Source organism: Odontomachus brunneus, unplaced genomic scaffold (assembly GCF_010583005.1).
Source record: "Odontomachus brunneus isolate Ranch 3 - 2012 unplaced genomic scaffold, Obru_v1 Obru_scaffold_084, whole genome shotgun sequence".
NCBI lineage: Eukaryota > Metazoa > Arthropoda > Insecta > Hymenoptera > Formicidae > Odontomachus > Odontomachus brunneus.
In genome coordinates, this window is record NW_022639534.1 from 375,299 (window position 1) to 400,036 (window position 24,738).

The 24,738-nt window shown below is 32.1% G+C and overlaps 1 protein-coding gene across 1 annotated transcript in view; it reads left to right on the forward strand.

The window, feature by feature from the left end:
• Positions 1-21,100, forward strand: part of LOC116847865 (corticotropin-releasing factor-binding protein) — a 35,648-nt gene extending 14,548 nt beyond the window's left edge. The window contains exons 2-7 of the mRNA XM_032823342.1: positions 9,309-9,402; positions 14,720-14,880; positions 15,750-15,963; positions 17,308-17,486; positions 18,892-19,000; positions 19,210-21,100. Of these exons, the coding sequence (XP_032679233.1) occupies positions 9,309-9,402; positions 14,720-14,880; positions 15,750-15,963; positions 17,308-17,486; positions 18,892-19,000; positions 19,210-19,343 (891 nt within the window). The 3' untranslated portion in view covers positions 19,344-21,100. The remainder of the gene's footprint in view (positions 1-9,308; positions 9,403-14,719; positions 14,881-15,749; positions 15,964-17,307; positions 17,487-18,891; positions 19,001-19,209) is intronic.
• Positions 21,101-24,738: the final 3,638 nt, after the last annotated feature.

Genomic DNA, 24,738 nt, shown 5'->3' on the forward strand with positions numbered 1-24,738 from the left:
ATATATATTCTTATATCACATTTTATAATTATACATATATTATATCATATAACAATTATATATGTTATATATATTCAGTTATATATACAGTTATATATATTCTTATATATTATATCACATTTCATACTTATATGTATTAAAAAACTGACACAAACTGAATAATTTTTTCATTTTTGTGATAATAACGAAAACGTTAAGACATATTAGAAGTTATACTAAAAATTACACAGTCGTTTATGACATTGAATATAAATCCTAAAAGCTACCATAATAATCCAACTTGCCTATATTAATGTTTATGATAAGGTACTAATCGATAATCTTACAAAAAAATAGAATTAAGAATCAGTATAAAATAAGATCGAAAGAATAACAATTTTAGAAATAAGCTATTAATTATTACATTATTTTTTAAAATTATGATAAATTAATTAAATCTATTCATACATTTGTGTTTAGCATAGCATAGAACAAGTCCAATTAGTAATAACTTGAAACGAGATATTAAACTTAATGCAGCAATTTTTATCAGGAAATATTGATAATAATAGATAAAATTAAATTGCTACGAATAAATAAAAAAAGATCAAGGTGATTGCGTTTCAAGTGCGATAGTAATCGGCACGCAGTTAATATAACTGAAAGATGTATGTAAAATATATATAGAAATATTATCAAGATAGACATCAAGATCCAGTTTCGATATTATTTAGAGCTTCTTTACTTATTTGTAAAATATTAATTATTAAGTAGTTAAAAATCCATAACATCCATATATAAACTCGACATATAAACTCTTTCGAGGACAAGTCCAGTATATTAAATTTATATTCTTTGTAGAGGATATCATAGGAAAATGGGAAAAAGTTTCAATATGGTTATAGATTAATATCTCTTTCGACGACGATTCATATCTCGATCGCCGACGTCGACTAATGCGGACTCTATTCTCGAAAGAGGACAGTCCCAGCATCATCGGTCGAAGCCATGGTAGAAAACATATACCTATTTGTCCATGATATATCCTACAGAGAATATAAAATATGGTATTTATGTATTTTACTTTATAAACAAAAATGATGTAAATTATGTCTCCATAAAAAAAGATAATCAGGTCATTAATGGTGCTATGCATGCTTTTCTACACAAAACAGAGAACCGTTTTTTAATTTTAATATACGAAAGAAACTATTTATAAAGCATATCAAGTATAAGCAAATTGTATTTATAAGGCTTTATTAATAAACACAATATTTCTCTTTAGAAAAAAACGTAAAAATAAATATTTTTTTAAGTAGAAAAAAAGAATACCTATATCAAATGAAGATAATTACATTGTATATTAAAATTAATAAACAGTATATTTCAACCAAGATAAAGAATGAGAAAAAGAGGAGAATATTATCTATTAAACTTATCTATAAACTAATCTATTAAACTTATCTATTAAACTTATCTATAAACTAAAGTTTAAATTTATAATCACGGTTCAAATCACGGTGTGAAGATGTTGATATATATTGATATATCAACTTCATTGCCGTTTTTATTAATATATAATTTATATTTTGTATTATTTTATGGTTGTACCTTTTTCATCTGATATCGCATTTTATCATCTGCATGTTGCAACCAGTTTTTTATATGCTTCACGATCATTGCAATAGTGTAGTCAGGTCCATTCCCTTTTGTATGACTTACAGTACTTATATATAATAATATATAATAATATTGACATATTTACATATTTTCATTAATAGATATATGTAATTGGAAAAATTAAATTCTATTTATATTATGGACGTAAGAATATATGGACGGAGTGAATTGTCGCGGGGGTGAAGCCCAAGAAGTAAGGGAAATGATTGTATGTATTGTAATGGAGTTGCGGACCAAGGATATATGGAGAACTTTCTCATATATCAAAATTTTTGATTAGGTATTCATTAGTTATCTCACTGATATGTAATAACGCGGATATACATAAATCACAAAAATATCCGCCTTTTATATCACTAGAACATTACAGGCGCGCGCCTGTAATTTAGCAACTTTATCATTACAATGATCTTTTAAATTACCTTATTCTTACCCATATTTTTGCCTAAATAATATGCTTCTCTCTTTGTCTGCCCTTTCTTTTTCCTCTACCCTTCTATTCTCTATGCTTCTATTCTTATAATTTATATCTCTTCTGTTCTTTTTTTCATGAGCTAACAACGCGATGACAGTTATTTGTCTGATAATTTGACAGGCGTAAACGACACGAAGCAAGTCGCAGCCCACATGAAGTGAGTTAAGCGAGAGAACCAATCAGCATCGCGGAAAAGCGGCAACAATTAAATCTCTTACATGCCTTTTTTTAAAGTGGACTAGTATATAGCGCGCGCTACACGCGCGCCTACAATCTCCTTTCTTAGTACTTTATTGCACTTTAATTATATAGCAAAAAGCACAAACCTTACTCACATACAAACCTATAATCTGCATTGTCTCTCCCAGTCTCTCTCTGTCTCTCCCTGTCTCTCCCTGTCTCACCTGTTTCTCCCTGTTTCTCTCTGCCTCTCTCTGTCTCTCCCTGTCTTTCCCTGTTTTCCCCTGTCTCTCCCCATCTCTCCCCGTCTCACCTCGTCTATCCCCGTCTTTCCCTGCCTTTCTCTGTCTCTCCCTGTCTTTCCCTGTTTTCCCCTGTCTCTCCCCATCTCTCCCCGTCTCACCTCGTCTATCCCCGTCTTTCCCTGCCTTTCTCTGTCTCTCCCTGTCTTTCCCTGTTTTCCCCTGTCTCTCCCCATCTCTCCCCGTCTCACCTCGTCTATCCCCGTCTTTCCCTGCCTTTCTCTGTCTCTCCCTGTCTTTCCCTGTTTTCCCCTGTCTCTCCCCATCTCTCCCCGTCTCACCTCGTCTATCCCCGTCTTTCCCTGCCTTTCTCTGTCTCTCCCTGTCTTTCCCTGTTTTCCCCTGTCTCTCCCCATCTCTCCCCGTCTCACCTCGTCTATCCCCGTCTTTCCCTGCCTTTCTCTGTCTCTCCCTGTCTTTCCCTGTTTTCCCCTGTCTCTCCCCATCTCTCCCCGTCTCACCTCGTCTATCCCCGTCTTTCCCTGCCTTTCTCTGTCTCTCCCTGTCTTTCCCTGTTTTCCCCTGTCTCTCCCCATCTCTCCCCGTCTCACCTCGTCTATCCCCGTCTTTCCCTGCCTTTCTCTGTCTCTCCCTGTCTTTCCCTGTTTTCCCCTGTCTCTCCCCATCTCTCCCCGTCTCTTCCTGTTTCTCCCTGTCTCTTTCTGTTTCTCCCTGTCACTTCTTATCTCTCCCTGTCTTTCCCCGTCTTTGCCTGTCTCTTCCTGTCTTTCTCTGCCTCTTCCCATCTCTCCCCGTCTCAACCCGTTCCTCCCTGTCTCTCCCTATTTCTCACACACAAACCTGTAATCTGCATTCATATTCAAATGCAACCATGGACATAATATACATAGATTCCGCAAATGGCCAGAAAAGTGAAGCCAACATGTAGGAAGAGACCATAGACATAATATATATAGTCTCATGTACATAATTATTAAACAAATTTTAATACAGCTAAATGTTTTCATGCTCCTTTATTCTCTCCCATTCTCTCTTATTTTCTCTAATTCTCCTTTATTCTCTCTCATTCTCTACTATTCTCTCTTATTCTCCCTCGTTATAATCCCGTTCTCGTAATACGCACGAATTATCACTCAACTCCGCCACGATGACAGCCTGGCGCGACACGAAGCCGGCCGCAACGCACAACCAATCGGTATCGCGGTAAAGAGACAACAATGCCAGCGATAATATCGATAACTAAGCAACTTCGGAATGTGACATCTCCTTTTTACTATTTTGACTAGCACACAGCGCGCGCTACGCGCGCGCCTTCCATCTTCTTTCTTGATATTTCATTACACTTTAATTATATCGCGAAAAACTCACACACAAACCTATAATCTGCATTGTCTCTCCCAGTCTCTCCCTGTCTCTCCGTACCTCTCCTCTCTCTTCCTGTCTTTCCCTGTCTCTCCCTGTTTCTCCCTGTCTCTCACACACAAACCTATAATCTGCATTGTCTCTCCCAGTCTCTCCCTGTCTCTCCGTACCTCTCCTCTCTCTTCCTGTCTTTCCCTGTCTCTCCCTGTTTCTCCCTGTCTCTCACACACAAACCTGTAATCTGCATTCACATTCGAGTACAACCATGGATGTAGTATACATGGACCACGTAAACGACCAGAAAAGTGAAGCCAACATGTAGAAAGAGACCATAGACGTAATATACAGTCTCATATACATAATTATTATTATAATCTCATATACATACCCAGTAAGCAAATTGAGCGCAGACTGCGCGCAGATTGGCAGCAAATTTGATCAAAAACCCACAGCAAAACCATAGCCATCTGTGTCTACATTAGTCTACGGTTTTGGCAACAAATCTTGCTCTCGGGCAATTGGTGCCAAATTTACAGACAAAGCCGTGCAAAGCTTGCAGCGCAGCAAGATCTGCGCGGTTTTTGCTGCCAATCTGCCGTCAAATTGCTACAAGCTCTGCGCGGTTTTTGCTGCAAATCTGCAGCAATTATTCGACAACAAGCTCTGCCGCATATCTAGCGGCAATTTGGCAGCAAGATTTGATATAACAGATCCTGCATCAAATTTGTTATCTATTTGCCATCAAAAGTTGATAGCAAGCTCTGCTCGAAATCTGTTCGCGCAGGTTTGGCTATCTAGATAATTATTAAACGAATTTTAATACGGCTAAATGTTCTCATGCTCCTTTATTCTCTCCCATTCTCTGTTATTTTCTCTAATTCTCCTTTATTCTCTCTCATTCTTTACTATTCTCTTCTATTCTCATTCTCTCTCGTTATAACCCTGTTCTCGTAATATGCACGAACTGTCACTCGACTCCGCCACGATGACAGCCCGGCACGACACGAAGCCGGCCGCAACGCACAGCCAATCGGTATCTCGGAAAAGAGGCAACAATGCCAGCGATAACATCGATAAACAAGCAACTTCGAAATGTGACATCTCCTTTTTACTATTTGGAAAAGACTAGGACGCAGCGCGCGCCTTCTATCTCCTTTCTTAATATTTCATTACTTTAATTACGTCAAAAACTTACACACAAACCTATAATCTGCATTGTCTCTCCCAGTCTCTCCCTGTCTCTCCCTGCCTCTCTCTATCTTCCCTGTCTTTTCCTGTTTCTCCCTATTTCTCACACACAAACCTGTAATCTGCATTCACATTCGAATACAATCATGGACATAGTATACATGGATCCCGCAAACGGCCAGAAAAGTAAAGCCAACATGTAGAAAGAGACCATAGACATAATATACATAGTCTCATATATATAATTATTAAACGAATTTTAATACGGCTAAATGTTTTCATGCTCCTTTATTCTCTCTCATTCTCTACTATTCTCTCCTATTCTTATTCTCCCTCGTGAACACCTTACATTAATTGCACAATTAAGGATAACCTTAAACTTGTAAATGGAATGTTTTTGCATAAGTTATACTATATACTTTAAAAATATTATATATGTTTTATGGATAAAGACTTTCTATAACTTTATACAATATTTAATAAAAGTTTTATTAAAGAAGGGAAAGGATTACCTTTGATAAATACACACATCGCATGTTCCTTCTTGATGGAAGTTACCGGAAAGAGATCGGAAGCATAGATGGGCATTCTAGTTTTAGTCTGCTAAATATGTTAAAGATATCTTTCAAAATAACTTTTATATGTCTATAAATATCTTTTAGAAATTCTACAAAGATATCTTGAAAGATATCTTTTAAAAGAGATCATTTAGATATATTTAATATATCTATTACAAATGTGTTAAAGATATCTTTCAAGATATTTTCCAGATATCTATAGACATCTTTAAGAAATTCTTTAAAGATATCTTCAATTAATTCTATTTAGATATCTTTTACACAGCTTTTAGATATTTTTTAGAAATGTCTTGAAGATATCTTTCGTAAGATATCTTTTAGACATCTACAAGATGTCGACGTTTTCTGGGAAGAAGTTGCCACTTGCAATCGCAAGAGTGAATGTTTCATTTAATTTTTGAGTAATCTTCTAAAGTAATTGTTTCGCTACAAAGTTATATTAAGAAATGATTAATATAAGTCCTACAAATCTCTGTGCTAAATGTTTATGAATATGACTTATGATAAATAGTTTTGACACAACAGTTTTGTAGAAAGAGAATATCAATTAGACTTAAGGTTTAAAACCTATAAAGAAATAATCATTTGTTTGCGCTATTAATACTTTTGGCTGGAATGGTATTAGAAGTATATATTTGTAAATATATCATATGTGCCGATAACGCAACAATGCACGCTAGTAGAAAAATAATCGTGACATTGGAGTTTTTAAAAATATATTATCATATTTTTACATGTACAGGGTGTTCGGTAACTCACGGAGGAGCCGCAATATACAATAAATTAAGTTAAACTGAACAAAATTCCTCTATTATTTTGTGAATAACCACGTAAAATTTTGAATTATTAATCCAAAAAGATTTATAAATAATCACGTGTCATACGGTAGATGAGCTGTGATGGCTCATCAGCTGTATATGCTTGTATATTAGAGCAAACCGATCAAAAAAGTCCTTTACCATTTTCCATATGATTATGTAGTTTAGTTATTAATTAAAAAAGATTGATGCATTATCGCGCACCAATCTTTTAGCTGTATATTAATATGCTTTTTTCATGCTAGTTAGAGTGTCCATCAGATTTGCATTTTAATTTTAAATGAAAATATTCACTCGACCATTCCGAGTGGAAAATTCACATTCTGTAAATGAAAAACCATTTGAATTTGTCACTCCACTTTTCGAGTGAAATTTCACTCGAAGAAATTTATGGAATACAATACACGATTGCAACATTTGTCAAATCAAGGTTGTATATACGAATTATATACATCGGAGACTCTCGACCTGAGTGGCACCTATTATTTGCGCTGTAATGCCGTCTGCGTGCTGTAATTTATTTACTCTAGATAACGTGTCATCGCGCGTCTATTGAAACGTCTTGTCACTTCCTTCTGCAGCTATTCATAATATTTCATCACCTTTTACCGCCGCTCTTTCGAAACATATAATACGAATGCGCATGTCGATGATGGTTAATTGACGTACGCTTCGAGAATGCTATTGATCGTTCTATCAAAGGTGAATAGTGCACTGACATTTTTGTCGTCGGAAAACGATCAGGTGATCCAATTGGTCGAGGAATCTGTATGCGTTAAAAGTGCACTCAATAGTGCACCGGCATGTTTGACGAGAAATACGAGTTCGAGCGCGATATTGAAATAGAAATAAAACAAATATCGGCCCACGTGCACGGTCGAATAATGAATGCATTTTTGTTACCTGTCAAAACCAGCAATAAAAATGGCGTATTTAATTACACAGGTATACATACACGTTTATACATATACAAATATACATACACAGTTCACGCTTAAGATTTATCCGTATAGACTTTGTACAAAATAACTGAAAATGAAAATATCTGCTAATATTTCTATTTTCGTATAAAAACGTATACAATATAGTTAAATAAAAACATATTTTTACATTTTTATAAAATTATATTTTTATAGTTTATTTATTTCATTTTATATTTCTGACTTTTAAATTCTGCTTGAAAAATCTGCTAATATTTCTATTTTCGTATAAAAATGTATACAATATAGTTAAATAAAAACTCATTTTTACATTATAAAATCACATTTTTATAGTTCATTTATTCCATTTTATATTTTTGACTTTTAAATTCTTATCATTGAACTACAATAAAACTTTATATATATATATATATATATATATATATATATATATATATATATACACATCATTTTGTATACTTAAAAAGTACATTTATATAAAATTGAGATTTTTGTCATTACTTTTTAATTATCGTTTCCTTTATTAAAGGTAGCAATGTTATTTATTTCCATAACAGCTCGGGTTAAAATACTTCCAAATAGCAGACTGTTTTCAAAGGACGTATTGCTGACATTAGAGATGTCATTAGAGCGATGTTAAAACATCATTTGATGTCATCTTGTTTGCTGAGTTTATTTTAAATTGAAATAACTTTTAATCCAGACTCTGCCATAATCTAATATTGTTAAATTGTTTATGATTTTTTAGATGCGATATAGATTAATCTCTAATTTTTTTATTTTTGAAATATAGGTAATGAACTTTTAATTAAATAAACTAGCACATATTTAGATATTTAATGTATAATTATTACACATTTAATGTATAATTGTATATATATATGTATATATATATATATATATATATATATATATATTTACATACTTATTAGAGAGAGAGAGGGGGAGAGAGAGAGAGAGAGAGAGAGAGAGAGAGAGAGAGAGAGAGAGAGAGAGAGAGAGTGTTATATATATATATAATAATTATAACAAGTAAGTAACATTGTAAGTTATTAGTTATTATATTTATATCTAAAATTCTGTATTAGGCTACAAATAAATAAAATAAAATAAATTTAAATATAGACTATATCTAGAAATAAATAAAAAGCCAGAGCTAATGCTTTTAAAGCCAGAGTTATTAAATTAAATATTTAACTAAATATTAAACAAATTTATTCATGTACACTCGCGCAATTTCTAAATAGTTTGTACACTTTTTATCGATTGAATTTACAATGCTTCAAGTTTACTTTAAAAGTTGCAAGCTGTTGCTGACATATATGCAATGATCGATTATAAATATGTGAAAGTTGATATGTGTGCACAATAATCGATTATAAACATATGAAAGTTACTTCTTAAAATAATGTTCTCTTAGGGGCGGTTTTTCAATGATAGTTTAAACTTAGATTTCAACTTAAACTCTGTTTAAATAAAACAAACGCATTGTTAGAATAGAACTTGAATTCAAGTTTAAACTGCTATTGAAAAAACGGCCCTTATTTTTCAATATTATTCAATATATTTCAATATTTTTCAATATATATTCTTTCCCTTCAAATTTCACAAATGTCACACTCTGTACTGTCACTTTGGATCCCGTTATAACTGATTACTGTACATACACGTCAGCAGTGTACGTCAGCACTCAATTCTGACTACTTGAAGCGTTGTAACTTCATAAAAGTGTGTACATCGTTTAGCTACCGAGTGTACAGTAATAAGCACAAGTTAACCTGTTTAATTATACATCTACTTTTCTGCATAATGGAGCATGTGGCATCTTTTATTTATTTTTCCAGATATCAAACGATGCTATGTCCAATATTTTGACTTACGAGATGGAAGCGAAGACTTTACTCGACCCACCTCGCGAACATTACCGACCGATTACAGGTGAGTAGACGGAGTAATAATATTTATTTTTGTGGTATTTTTTTTGCGCTTGTAAAAACGAGCACAATCGATACTTTCACTTCTGTCGGCTCGTGTTGCCAACGTTCGATAAGTGATTACTCATGTAATTAAAAGTAGCTGTGGCTTGCAGGTGAAATGAACCGCACGGAAAGGGTTGTTTAGTATCCATTACAGGAAGGTTTACGCGACGCCTGTTTTTTCTCCCTTTTCCGATAATCGCCTGGAAGTAATTTGCGCGTACAGAATAACCGCATCTCCCATCCTTTTTTATCCCGGTCAGAGACAATTTTTCGCAAGTGACCGTCAGTTGTAAAAATATTTTTCAGGCTATATCTTTTTTATTATACTAATAAAGAAAAACCAAATTTATACGTGACATTAAGTGATTCTTTAGTTTTAATCTTATAAGAACTAATATCATATGAAATTCAAAATATCAAAAAAGTTATTTGAACAAAAAGACAATAAGAAATTATCTTAACAATCGACACCAACGTGCTATCAATTGTAACAATGTAGAGTATCAATTGCAATATTTTTTTTAACTCTCGACAATCAATCAAAACAACATAATTAAAATTAAAAAAGCAGCAATATTATATTAAAAATTGTGAAAAAATAAAACATTAAAAGTTCTGTCAGACAAACAATGAAAACAAATATAAAATGGGTTATCATCTACGCAGATGTAATAAATTTATTTCTTGTATTCAGTATACTGTAACCGTTTTTTTAATTTTGTTCATATCTTTCACAACATGTATCAATATTTCATTTTCGTCAATGCCTTTTTCGATTTTTCTAAATGTTTTTGCAGAACTTGTTCGAATTCTTTTCCTTGCTTTCTGGATTTTCGTCTTTTTAGCCTATAAATATTTAGTCTCTAAATACTTAGTAATACTTTTTTACTCTTTTTTATGCTACAAATACGTGATTTTACTTCTATAGCCTATATTTCTGGTGAATTTGTTAGTATTTTTGTCTTACATTTCTGTCGAGTAGATATTTTTTGTATTAATCTTTTGCTGTTTTTAGTAGCGGTCTCATTTCTCTTAATGAACGTAACGCCTCTTATTTGTCTGAATATTTAAATTTTCACAAACATTGTCTTCTGTATCATAACATGTTATAACTGATAACACTTTCATTGTTACAACCACTTCTAGTTGTTTTCAATACATATATATTCACCATATATACTTATAAATATTATTTAATATTAACACTTGCCCTATTCAGTAGCTTAATAAAAGTGTATTTGAATGTAGCAAAACTTATTTTTAGATGAGTCCTATAACACGAGTTGAAATAATTTTTCGACGGAGACTGATAATTACTAATGTATATTTTTTATAATCAAGTTTGCACTAATAAGTATGTAAGAGACAATATCTTGCAGTTTATGTGTACATAAATGATATATCACATAAGGCTTTCAAAAGCAGTAATAATAATTTATTTCTCCCACAGATTTCGCTACTACTATCTGTTTCAATCGACATTCCGTTATAACTAACACCATTCTTCTCTAGTGTGTAACTGACAGAAGTGGTTGAAATCTTGGTACTTATGATGGTATTCACTCAACACAACGTCTAAAATCGGGACATAAGACCCGATCATTATCTTAGAAACGTCTCTCATGTCGAATATAAGATGTCGGAATATAAGACGTCTTTAAAGTCGAAATATAAGATGTCTTATGTTTCGATTTTAAATATTGTATTATGTAGATATTTGAGCATATTCCCGTGGAAGTGGTTTCAGTAAAAAAATTGCTGTAACAATGAACATAAATTATTATATTCTATTGTGGATTTTTTAAGCGTGATTGCATGTTTTAAATGTGTATGATTTTGTTTTTCGAATTATACAGTTTCTGTATACATATCGGAAAAAGAATTCGTTTTACACTTCTACGGGAGTATTTGGTATTGCTATGTATAGGGTAAAACGTCCAAGAGCCGTTTAGTAGCCGTTCAGTAATATTCGACTTGTTTTCGGTACTTTTGCACGGATTTTAGCAAATATTAATCCTAAAACCTTAAACATGGATAAAATTAACTCCGGCCATTTTTTTTTCAAACGTTGCCGTTCTTAAAAACATGCGTTTTGTTTTTTTTTATTATAATATTTTTCAACTTTATTGAATCACAAAAATATTAATAGAATCACTTCCTCGACGATTTCTATCTTTTGATTAAAAAAATAAACATTAAATTTCCATGATTTTTCTAGACTTATGAACAGAAAAGATGCACTCGGTAAAATTTAATCAACTTTTTAATATTTAGGGTTTTGAAAGGTTAAGATATATGTGCGTTTATTAATTATTTGATTAATTATTTAATTTTGAATTTACACTCACATACCTATTCAACACACACAAACACACACACTCACCTTAATATTTAATAAAATCCGCGTCGAGAAGAGGTAAAGTATCGGCTCCGGACGTTTTAACCTTACATTTCATAATCTCCATTTAGATAAGCCGATTGCGTATAATCGCGTTAATCTACCGTAAGACGTATAAAAGTGGATATGCATATGGAGCAGGTGTTTTGGTTGCGGTGAGTGCGCATCGCGTACGTCGATGTAAGCCTCGTAATTGAAGCGTTTGACACGGTAACTGTGTCGCTTCACGAATTGTAATCCCACGTTAGTGCATGGACAATAGTTTCCGCTGCAACGGGCAAACTGATATATTTTCCACATATTATGTACTTTACACATTGTTATAACATTACATTGTTCAGTAGCTGTTTCTCTGTGAATATGTTTCGCATTGTGACCGCACGCGGGTCACATTTAAATCCAAGCTTCCTCGCTGTATTCGCACCCCAAAAAGATATAATCTCATTCTCAGCGGAATCCTCTGAATTCTAGAGAATTTTACTGTTGCATATAGCTTGGACAGGATTCTTCTAAAACTGAAAGGAAAATATTCTTAAAGTTAGAAGAATTTCATTTTTATCTATAGTACAAGTATTGTTTATCGCGTGTTTTGTTTCGCGCATAAGAGGACACATTCTGCTTTGAGCAAATATATTCCTCTTAATTCAAAAGAGGAAAAAAGTTAGTATAATATCTTGTAGATTTCCGATTAATAGTCCATTTCATTAGAAGAAGAATACTCTTTCGGTAAAATTTTTAGCTTAAAAAAGCAAGAAATTGTAAGTAACTTTCTTTTCTCTTTCTTCCTTTCTTTTTCTCATCTTTTTCTTTCCATGGAAGTTATTTATTTAATAAAGATTTTAAATATTTATGTAAATATATTCCAAGAAAATAAATAATTTATTTTCAAAAATATTATAGTGAAAAGTCTGATCTAATATTTACGTGTCTATTCATTATTAATAATAAACTATTAATAATGACTCATGTTAACTAATAGGCAACTTATCCATTCTTTATATGAATGATCGGAAAAATTAAACATTGTTGCACTATAAAAAAGATCGATCGGAACAACTAGAATCGACTTGAGCGAACTTTCACTTATAATATTGTATGTGGCAAACTAATTGCTTTAATTCTTTCGGATAAAGTTCCGAAAAACCCAAACCTCTGATTAGGCTGATTTTTTCAGAAAAGCTTCTGCTTAGCTCCAAAATAAAAACCTTTAAAGGATTTTTGGCGACAAAAGTCTCATTTGTCCTCTACCCTCGCTTTAAAATAATTAGTACAATAAAATAAACAATCCTATAAAATAATTACTATTTAATAGGTTAGGTTAGAGTTAGTTTTTTGGGGAGGACGTGTAGGGAAGGAGGCGGAGCCCCTCCCTCGCGTATATACGTGTACTGTTTAACATATTTTCATATACACTGTGTGCAAAAATTATGTTCCATTAATAAACAAATGTTTTAATAACTTCTTAACAAATAGAGATTGCCATTTAAATATTGCTTTTTTAAATATTACTCAGGGACATGACAACATATGTTAAGATTATTGACGAGGTGTCTCTTAATACAAAGCTTGAGAGCAACCTTTTTACTGATGTATTAAATATCTATTTTTCAACATAACGGCAAAAGTATTGCATTTATGTTAATAATGCATATGAATTTTCTTGTAGAATGTTTTACAAGATTCATTTTTTGTCTGAGACATTTTTCTCCAAAATCAATATCTTTGAAGATACAGTGGGAAAACAGTCTAAACTTTGGATGCGGGTAGGGGACGCATAGGTTTTATCGTCAAAAATTCTTTAAGGGTTTTCATTTTGGAGCTAAGGAGAAGCTTTCTTGAAAGATTTAGTCCAATTGGAGGTTTAGGCTTTTCAGAACTGCACCCATTCTTTCAGCATAATTTTGATGTTCTTGTAATTTCTTATTTGTGTCAAACGAGTTAAGTATTCAGCAAAATTCAACCGTAGGGTTGAATAATATCCCAAAGAACTAAAAACTTTGGGTTGAACTATCCCAATAAGTAACGGTAACCAAGTTGTCAAAGTAGTAACAAATAAGAAATTCAATTGAGTCTTCAGAATTAAATAAGTTACATGTATTATCATAGAAAATAATAATATTTCATTAAATTTTTTCTGTAGATGTTTGTGTGTGTATGCGTGCGTGTGCGTGCGTGCGTGCGTGTTTGTGTGTGTGTGTATGTGTGTGTGATAGACTGTTGATTTAGATATTCTCTATATAATTTATTAAAAAGAATTAACGATTTCAATTTATTAATAAAAAACAACAGTTGATGATCGAAGGTGCCAAAAGTTAGAAAATTCCAAAAAAAAGTGGACTGTACAATCAAGTCCCAATTCATATTGGAACTTGCATGTTCGTAATCAGCGTGTTAAAAATTATAAAATAAGAGCCTCGGATTCAAAATATTTTCTGTATAAAGTGGGCCAAGTTTGGCTGCACACTCAACAAAAATTTAGTTCGTTTTACCCGATCATTTTTTCAGTGTACCTTTGTCGAAAATGATTTCTGACTCAACATTTTATGAGTTAATGATTAAATTATATAATTATATAATAATAATATAATCTTTTAAAATTATAAAAAAAATTAAGTATCTGATCACACAATCAGAGTTGTTTGCAAAATATTAGTTGCTAGGAATGCAAGATGTTGGTTGCTAGGAACATTTAGCTGGACCAACATCCGGCTTTGATCGGCTAGGCGTTTTTTGATTTGATTCTTACAAGCCACTTGATAATAAGATTTACATATAATTATTATAAGATAAAGAACGATCTTCGATTAACTTATAATAATAAACTTATAATAATTGAACTTATAATAACTAACTTATAATAATTGATGTTTTGTTGCAGACTGTATGTTTATTACTTCAGAGAGCGGGCCGTTCACTTACGTGTCGCAGTCCGATGACGAGGTCGTTTGCGGTATATACTTCTTAACTGATCCAGATCGCACGGTGGAGATACATTTTCACAGTTTCGACGTACCCTGCGATCATCGTGGACTTCTGGCGGTATGTTTTTTAATCCCCAATTATCATTGAACGTCAATCTTCGCTTTCTCGAATATTTTTTTTACTTTAGAGATCGACATTCGTCATGTGTGAAAGTGCAAAAAGTTCAATTAATGCAAATAAACTAATTGGATATTAGCTATTTATCCTAAAGATATTCTGATGACGTCCCTCCGCCCTAAAAGCGTCTTCAGAACGTATTTTAGAAAATTTGTATTGTTTGGGGTCCACTTGTGTGCAACGGGCATTAAGTGTAAAAGTGTGGATAATACAAACAACTCGAACAAACCTATTCTAGTGTTAACGAGTGTTTGTATCTTCGAGAAAGAGTCTCTCAGTGTGCTACGGACTGCTATGCGTACTCATCAACAACAACGAAATCCACTATCTAGAAGAAACCACGCCGACTTCGTGCCACTTAAACGAATTGTCACGGCGCATGCGACAATTTTGCGCGAAAATCGAATCGTGAAGTTATCCCCGACTCTCGCGCGTCCGCCTTGTTGCTATTAATGGAAAACCCCTGTAAGGTAAACTCGAAGTAAAATCCCACCACGGCGGTGTGTCACGTGTCGCGAATGCACAGAAGTCAACGTTGGGCAAGCGTCTAACAGCGCGGAGTGAATTTCGTGAACTCGTCGAGTGTGTCTGCGACATGCTGCGAATGTAACTTTCCTGTACCTCTTGTAGCAACAATGTTACGAATGTGACCTGAATTTCGTCAATTGTCAGCCCGATCCCCAGACGTATCGGCTCTATTTCTCATTCGATTCCTCGTACCATGTTCGCATTCTCATCGCGAATAAACGCAGAGCGAAAAATGGAACGATCGAGTAACGTAAATATCTAATTGATCGTTGTTTAAGCAGGTAATCGATGGCTGGGAAATGGACGGCGAAATATTCCCGAGCGAGGCCGATCATCCGTTACCGATGAAGGAGAGGGTGAACGAATTTTGCGGTAAGAGCAGATGGTACAAGAGGACTTTCACGAGTTCGCAGAACGCGGCGATTCTTCAGTATAGAATACCGATGCGGTATAAAGGTTTCGTCATAACCGCGAGATACCCGAAAAATCCGAGGCGTGAGTATAACGAAAATTGAACGTATACTCTTAAAGTAACATACACTCTTAAATGTACACTCTGAATCAGTGAAAATGTTTGAATCTGTAAAAGGAACGCTTGACAAAATCGATAAAAAATTTTAAAACCTCGAGCTATCAGTTCGTGTAAATATTTGCCTGAAATAAAAATTCTGCAGCTTATACATAGAGGAGACCGAGTCTAGAAGTTACACGGATTAGTTGGCACAAAGCTTATATCTCACATAATAAATGGAGGAGTTATTCTTATTAGCATATTCTATAGATTACTTGTTAATTATATATATGGAATAGTTAGGAATAATTAGTTAGGATATATGGAATAGCTTACAGAAAGGACAGAAATATCATATGTGTATTTAGCATTTTTTCAAAACTGGACACAGTTTTATTGATCTTTTGGTTTTGACATTTCTGGTCGCAATCTCTTTTTAGTTATAAGAAATGTTATGGATTCAACTAATTTTCCCTGCATTTAGTTAAGCATTCGGATTAGGTTGACTCAAATTAAGAAGAATTAGTTATCACGCGTTACGAGTCCATTACATTAGCTATGATGTGACTTATGCAAGAATATGGGAACATACGTAATAATGTATTATGTTATACATGTCACAATAATGAGTCTGTATAAGTCTGACGGCCCAAGACTATTATTATTAGAAGTTAAAGAAAATTATTATCTTCTTAGTTTAATACATGTTTATTGTACTTGATTAGAAAATATCATTAATTCTGATAAAACATTTAAAACTTTAAAACAAAGATAATTTGTCTTGCTTTCTTTAAAAGACATGTGACAACCAATCCTGGATATAAGATGGAGATGTAGCTTCATTTGCACAAGCTTACTTACAGCTTAATAATTTTTTTGCATATGTAAAGATATTTTTTTTACCTAAAAATTGCACCTATGTGAAAATATATAGAATATTAAAAAATATTTAATTCTATATGCATAGTCTCTCGAAGTATACAACTTGAATTGACTATATTTTAAGCTAACAAAACTCAGCGCTGATGTTGAAGCAAATATTTAACTTAAAGGATGATTGAGAATATTGTATTGAAGAGTTGATACATTCACACTAAAGTCAATTTTGACTTTAACTAATCTTTGTTACTCGCAGTGAACGCATTTTCCTGCTGATTCTTAGCATTTGCAGCAAAATTGTTAGCTCTTTTGCTAAGTGGGATATAGTTAATGATATGAATTAACTTCTTAGTGTGTGGAAATACGAGTCCGAGCAATTTTAAAGGTTGATTCTCGGTTGACGCCGGATACGACTATTGAATTTTTACCGTTTCTCTTTCTTTTTGCAGCCTGCAACGTCTTGTCGGTTAGCACGACGGACCCGTTCACGCTTCGCAATTATGGTAGACGAATTAACTGCACCCTCATGGCAGTGTATCCCGCCACTGTACAAGTAATTGCGCTTGGAGTCGGTGGTAGTAGCTCGCAGAGCGTTGTTCACACGACCGAAACCGGCACTTTACGCAAAGTACGTTGTAAAGCCACCCCCTCAGCCACGATCCGTGGCTGTTACGAGTCTCGTTTCGCGTCTTTGTACGTTTTATCTCTGCACATAATCTCGGGGAACCCGAGTGAACCATCTAACGTTAAATTCTAAAATCTCAGTTTTTATATTAGAGGAAAATGTATTAGAGGATAATGTATATAAGAAATAAATTACCGTACGGTTGGAAAGAATAGGTATATTGTTGTCAGCGAAATATTCCAACTTAATCCATGCAACTTATTTCTCACACATTTTTCTGCAATATAAAAAACAACAGAGGCATTTTAGAGTCTATCGTTAGATCGTTTACCATGTATACACTCGAAACGGTTTGAATATTTTTTCTAGTGAAGTTGCAGCATTCCGAGTTGTCATAATTGCGAGTAATTGCTGATCGATTGAAACAGTAATTGGTCAGTAACAAGAGACAACACTAAGCACTGCGCAAATCTGTTAGCAATTGCTGGCATTTCTCGGAGCGCTGCAACTTTATTGGAAAAAAAAGTATTCAAACTGTTTCGTTCTTGAGTTTACAAAGTGTCTGGATTAAAGTATCCGAGTGCTTGCGTACAGGTAAAATTCGTTAAACTGAAGAAAAAAATCTAGGATCATTTGTTGCATAAGGTGCTGCATTTACATACAGATCAATACGAAGGATTGTCTATATGTGTTTCGCTGGTAGGCGCGACTTTAATAAATACTGGCGAAATGTTCACTTGAAATGTAAACTTTATAGGAAAGAAAGCGCAAATAATCGAACGTTCTTCGATTGAATTGACTAAATTTGCTTATATCAACTAAATGGTCTTTCAATCAAGCAATCTTCAATTAAATTTGTTGAAATAAATTATCAATTAAACAGTTTTTAATTGTATTAGGTTGTCAATTAAACATAATTAATTAAAAAGCTAATTAAGAGTAGTTAAATCAATTAAAACAATTAAAGTAATTATAATAATTTAATAATTAAAAGTAATTACTTATAATCCTGCTCTTTAGACAGAGCTCGTCTCATTGCATCACACACACTTAATCGCTAAGTTTCTTTCATTAATTATCTCAGTAATTATTGTGGTAGTTTATAAAATAATAGAGAATTTTTTTATTCAGCTTAATGAATTCTATCTTTATGCGAATGCTCAGACATCGAAATCCAGACCGAAATCTGTATATCAGTCGACTGAAGTGGACAAGTAACAATCGATCTTTTCCTCACGTGTCCTTTTTTGTAAAAGTTTATACGTAAGATTCGAAGTATTACGAGATAATACGAATTTTGTATTTAAACTTTACTTCTCTTGCACAAATATTCGAAAACTCACGCGCTACCTCGCTATAAATTCGTCGGTGTGCGACATTTATTATGACGCGAACAATTTATTTTTAGTGTGACACAAGGAATCCGCAGGATCGATTGGAGATCGGAGGTAATCACGGCCTGGACACGACAAAACTCGACATAATCGATTCCATTTGTGGCATTGATTCCAAACCAGGTAATGAATCTTTCATATTAACGAGTCCAAGCCGCGAGACAGAACGATGATAATTGTAAATTTTCATCAGCTCTCTGTTATTTTTGCAACATGTTTAAATTACTAGACTGACTGACTGACTTGACTGACGCGTAAAATGCTATGCGATTCTAATGTAATTCGGGCAATTTATTTTCTGTAAAGTCAGGAATTTATTTCTTTCATTTCAGATGTAAAGGAGCTCGTGCCGTACGAAGTAACATCGGTGCGATTGATATCGAATGGTTACCACGATAACTCGGCGACGGTGATAATAAATCCTATCGTAAGCGACGATGTGCTGAATCCCGCTTCCGGTCTATGAAGTGATGATTGTTTCCAACATCTTCATCGTCCGCCGCGTTTGCTATTCGTCTACTCTCGACGTTTATTTTTCAACGAGCGGCCGCGTCGATATTAGGTTGCATAAGATACATTTATTCCTTCTCTTTCTCTTTTTCTCTGTCTTTCTCTCTCTCTCTCTCTCTCTCTTTTGTCATAGTTTAGGGCTTATACAAATACTTACACAGATAATTTACACGTTTCATGTAGCGTGCTAAATGACAGCGTAGAACGTGGATGACAAGGCGAGAATTTTATCAAGACTGATTATTGTAATTGCTTTCTTTCGTATCCTTCCACTCATCATACGTATATGCTAGTTATGTATTGCTTCGTATTGATTCGTGTTAGAGGAGATCGAGTAGGGTTGGCTCAAGCGTTATATTTGACTTGTACTTTGTTTTTGTATTTATCGTGAGATAAACAATGAAAACAAAATTGCAAAATGTTCCTTTTAGAATGTATATACTTTTCCCTGAGCTTCATTCAATCGAAATAATATCACGGTTAAAAAGTAAAAATAATAGATTTAAGAATTGCTGAATACATTTCCGAACATCTCGACATTTCGTGTTAATATTCACTATTTTGAGTAAATAATTTTAGTAACGTATTATTAGTTAAAATGAATTTTCTCGAGCAAGTGTATGATAGACTGTTTTGAGTAACAAAAGTAATTTTCTTTCATAAAATGATTGCAATGCATCATATGGACGGAAAAAATTGGGATTGCTAATGTAAAAAAAAAAAATACTATAATCTGGCAATATAGGAAAATGTTTCTATTCTTTTTTCAGAAGCAAGACACAGCAATAGTAAATCTTACTCATTACAAAACAGCTCAAAACAATAAAATATTTTTTAAGATGCAAATAATTTTTAAGATGTTGTACGTATTTTATATGTGGTATTCTTACTTTTACGCAAATTGCTAACCAACTTGATCCAGCACCAGGATTAGATGGCCACATTACAATATATTTGTATTTTGTTTACTGCAGAACAAAATATACGACTTATAGGATCGTTGCTGGCCTAAAAATATAGAGAAAGTTTGTCTCTATTATGTTTTTATAGTCAAGCACAACAATTAGTTTAAAAAGTTATAGTTTTGAAATGTGTGTAGCATTTTGCCCCGGTCTCCCCTTCTCATGAATAATGAATCGTTATATTGCAACAGCAAAACGATAGATTTTACTTGATTATTACGATTATTTGACTGTACACATGCGCAAAGTTTATTTACGGCTAATTAAGCTATCTATTTTCACATTTTGCCTGTATTGTTTCTAAAGTTTTAATTTCGCTGTGATAGATGAGAAATATTTCTGGAAATGTTCTCGCTCAAACGAACAGAAATTTGCGAAATATCTCGTCATTATTAACTACGTGACTGTTATGAACTGAATATTAATTTCATAAAAATTTCATAATTTCTCTCTCCACGTATAGAATTCGAATTTAATACAATTTTTTATATTTAATGATACATACCATGATGGTTATATATTATGTATTATAACAAATGAATGCGCGTGTTGAATAAGAGAAATGTGAGGTGTTAGAAAAAGCTTCATATGTGTATTTTTATTTATTACAAATACGATATTTAAGAACAATTAAAGGTAGATGTTTATTACATAATGAATATTTTATGCTGTTTTTAGTTAAGAATCATAATATCATGTACGATATGTATTATAATAGCTTGATGTTGAAAAATACATTTATGTTAATTGATTACGTGTTCGCGAATTATTGATTTATTTTAATTTAACATAAACATCAATAAAAGAAATGATGTATAAAACAATCTATTGAATCAAATTTTAAAAATGCTCTAACCTAACCTTATATTAAATTCTAACTGCATATGTAGAACCGGAAAATGTTCAGAAGATATCGCAAAAGTAGATTGTTTATATTCTCAACATATTCCAGATATAAACTATGCCACGCAAAAAATGTACTAATCGAATATTTGCAATCGTAAAAAAATTTTGATATGCATTTAAAAAATTATTATCAATCTCTAAAACTGTTTTTTCGAAATAGCATTTCTTTTTATTGACAAAATAAAATAAAATATCTCAAGAATAAATCATTCGTGTTTTTTACTTGCGTCTTACGTATTTCGAAAGAAAAAGAAAAAGAATAAAGAGAGTAGAGCGAAGCGGACAGGGGACTTCTTCCTGATGCACTTGAACGTGCTGTCTTGCATTCGAAATTCGAATCGAGTTCAATTTTCGTGTATATAAGAGACTGTGTTCCGTATAATCGTTCCTGCGGCGAGTCACCTCCAATTGCAATAAATGTCTTAAGAAAAATTGATTCCTTATTTATATCCTGCTAACCACATTTCAGGAAAAAAGATAACCTTATGCTATCTTGGGAATAACAACATGTGACACAGAGGCTACATTCCGATATTTAAGGCCAATATTGAAAATCTATAATGCACGTAACATGAACTGTAGATTTTCAGTACTAGCAGTGAATATCGAAACACACTTAGAGTTTCATGCTGAAGAAAAAGCATGACACTTACTATCATCAATTGATATTCATAATCCTTAGAAGATCCTAAGAAATATGACATTTTTCTTATAAGCTGCCAGCTTAGACATGTCTACACCGCTTACCGCTCTTACTGCTTCCTGTGTGTCTATTCATTTATTTTGTTTAATTAATTATTTAATAATTTACCATTTGCAAAATGATAAGTGACTTCCCTGTTCAGTTTGACCTATTACATCTGCACACGAGAAATGTCTCCTGAATTTTCAGACACACAGAAAAGAAATTTAATTTCTTCAAACTAATTATTCTAAACAATTTTACACACTTGTATTGGAATTATTCTAAACAATTTTATACACTTGTATTGAATTTTCAAGCCGTTTTAATAATATTATTGTAATAAATATAAAAAATAGATTGGTTTTTCGAATTATAAATATTTTTATATAGATTATTTTTATTAATATCTTTCATTTTGTATTTTTTAGAAATATTTTTATATAGTTTATTGTTTAAATAATAGATTTTTTAATAAAAAACTTATTTAATTTATATAATTTTTTTTATATAATTTATATAAAAAAAATTATATTATTCTATAATCTATAATTCTATAATTATATAATTATATAATCTTTTATATAATTTTTTTTTTCTTAAAACTTACTGGCGATAATAAACAAGTACATCAAGAAGTACAAAAGTACAAGCACAAAAGCACCCAAGAACGGCATACGAAAATATATACAAATTATATAAAATTATATATGGAAAAAAATAATTCTGTTACTGTTATTGAATTTGTTTTATTTGAGAACTAGATAAAAAATTCGATTGTAGCAACAGGAAGATTCCTGTAGGATGTTTAGCCATTCTTCTTAGCTATCACAACTGAGTTTTAATACAGCTGAATGTTCTAACGAATATTTTTATTTACACTCACATAGAGAGAGAGAGAGAGAGAGAGAGAGAGGGAGAGTGGGAGAGTTACATGAACTGACAATTTTTCCGTGTAATATTTATGACGCCATCCTTAATTATTTATATATTTTTATTATATTTACTGAGGTAAATTTGTCATATTCAAACTTATATTTTAAAGCCGTATTTCTCTCGCGTAACATTATACAGAGTATCCGGTACTTACAGAGTATTTTATATTTATTACAATAATATTAAAACGGTGTGGAAATTTAATACAAGTGTGTAAAATTGTTTAAAATTAATTTAAAGAAAGTAAAGTTTGATAGAAAATTACATGCAAATTACAATAATACATTTTTTTATACGTCTGATATTTTTATATCGATCTTACAGAGTAAGATCACGGTGTACATGTAGGTCAAACTAAACAAAAAATTTTTTTATCATTTTGCGAAAAACGACGTGAGATTATAAGATATTAATTAAAGAAAATTATATCGTGTCATACGATAGATGAGTTATGATGGTGATGTTTGCCGCTATATGCTTGTATATTAGATCAAACTGAACAAAAAGGTCCTCTACCATTTCCTAAATGACTAAATAAATGTTTAGTTATTAATAAAAAAAGATTTTGATGTGCAGTTGTGCGCGATAATGTACCATGCAACGTCGTCATCACAGCTTATCTACACTATAAAAACTGATGTGTTAAATTTAACACATCTCATGTGTTCCAAATCATCCACTTTCACTTATATGTAAATTTAACACAAAACAAATGTGTTAAAAAGTAACACGCATAATATGGAAAAAATTAACACAAAAACTTAACACTTAAATACCGCTAAGAATCACAGGTTTTATTAAATTGACATATTTAATATGTTAGACATAGATTATGTCAATTTAACATTTTCATTTTATCAAAACCATAGATTAATACTTCTCTCAAATTTTAAAGTAACGTTTTATTTTAGTTAATTTAACCCGACGGTATTAAATTCTTGTGTTAACTTTTTACATATTGTGCGTATTACTTTTTACCACATTTGTTTTGTGTTAAATTTATACATAAATGAAAGTGGATGATTTGGGATACATGAAATGTTAAATTTAAACATCAGTTTTTACAGTGTACCGTATGGCGCGCGTTCATTTACGAACCTTTTTTGATTAATAACTCAAAATTTTACATGATTGTTTGCAAAATGATGGAAGAATTGTTTATTCAGTTTGACCTAATTTACCTGTACACCGTGGCTCCTCCGTGAGTTACTGGACACTCTGCCGTTCTTGGGTGCTTTTGTGCTTGTACTTTTGTACTTCTTGATGTACTTGTTTATTATCGCCAGTAAGTTTTAAGAAAAAAAAAATTATATAAAAGATTATATAATTATATAATTATAGAATTATAGATTATAGAATTATATAATTTTTTTTATATAAATTATATAAAAAAAATTATATAAATTAAATAAGTTTTTTATTAAAAAATCTATTATTTAAACAATAAACTATATAAAAATATTTCTAAAAAATACAAAATGAAAGATATTAATAAAAATAATCTATATAAAAATATTTATAATTCGAAAAACCAATCTATTTTTTATATTTTTTACAATAATATTATTAAAACGGCTTGAAAATTCAATACAAGTGTATAAAATTGTTTAGAATAATTCCAATACAAGTGTGTAAAATTGTTTAGAATAATTAGTTTGAAGAAATTAAATTTCGATAGACAATTACATGCGAATTACGATAATAAATTTCTTCATACTTCTGATGTTTCCATGGTCTAAAAGATTTAAAATTATTTGGTCCATTATATATAGGATTTACATTTACAATTGTTCGCATTAGATTTATATTACATTCCGTTATCTGTTGCGATTTGTTGGTTAGAAGATATGAACACTTCATAAACT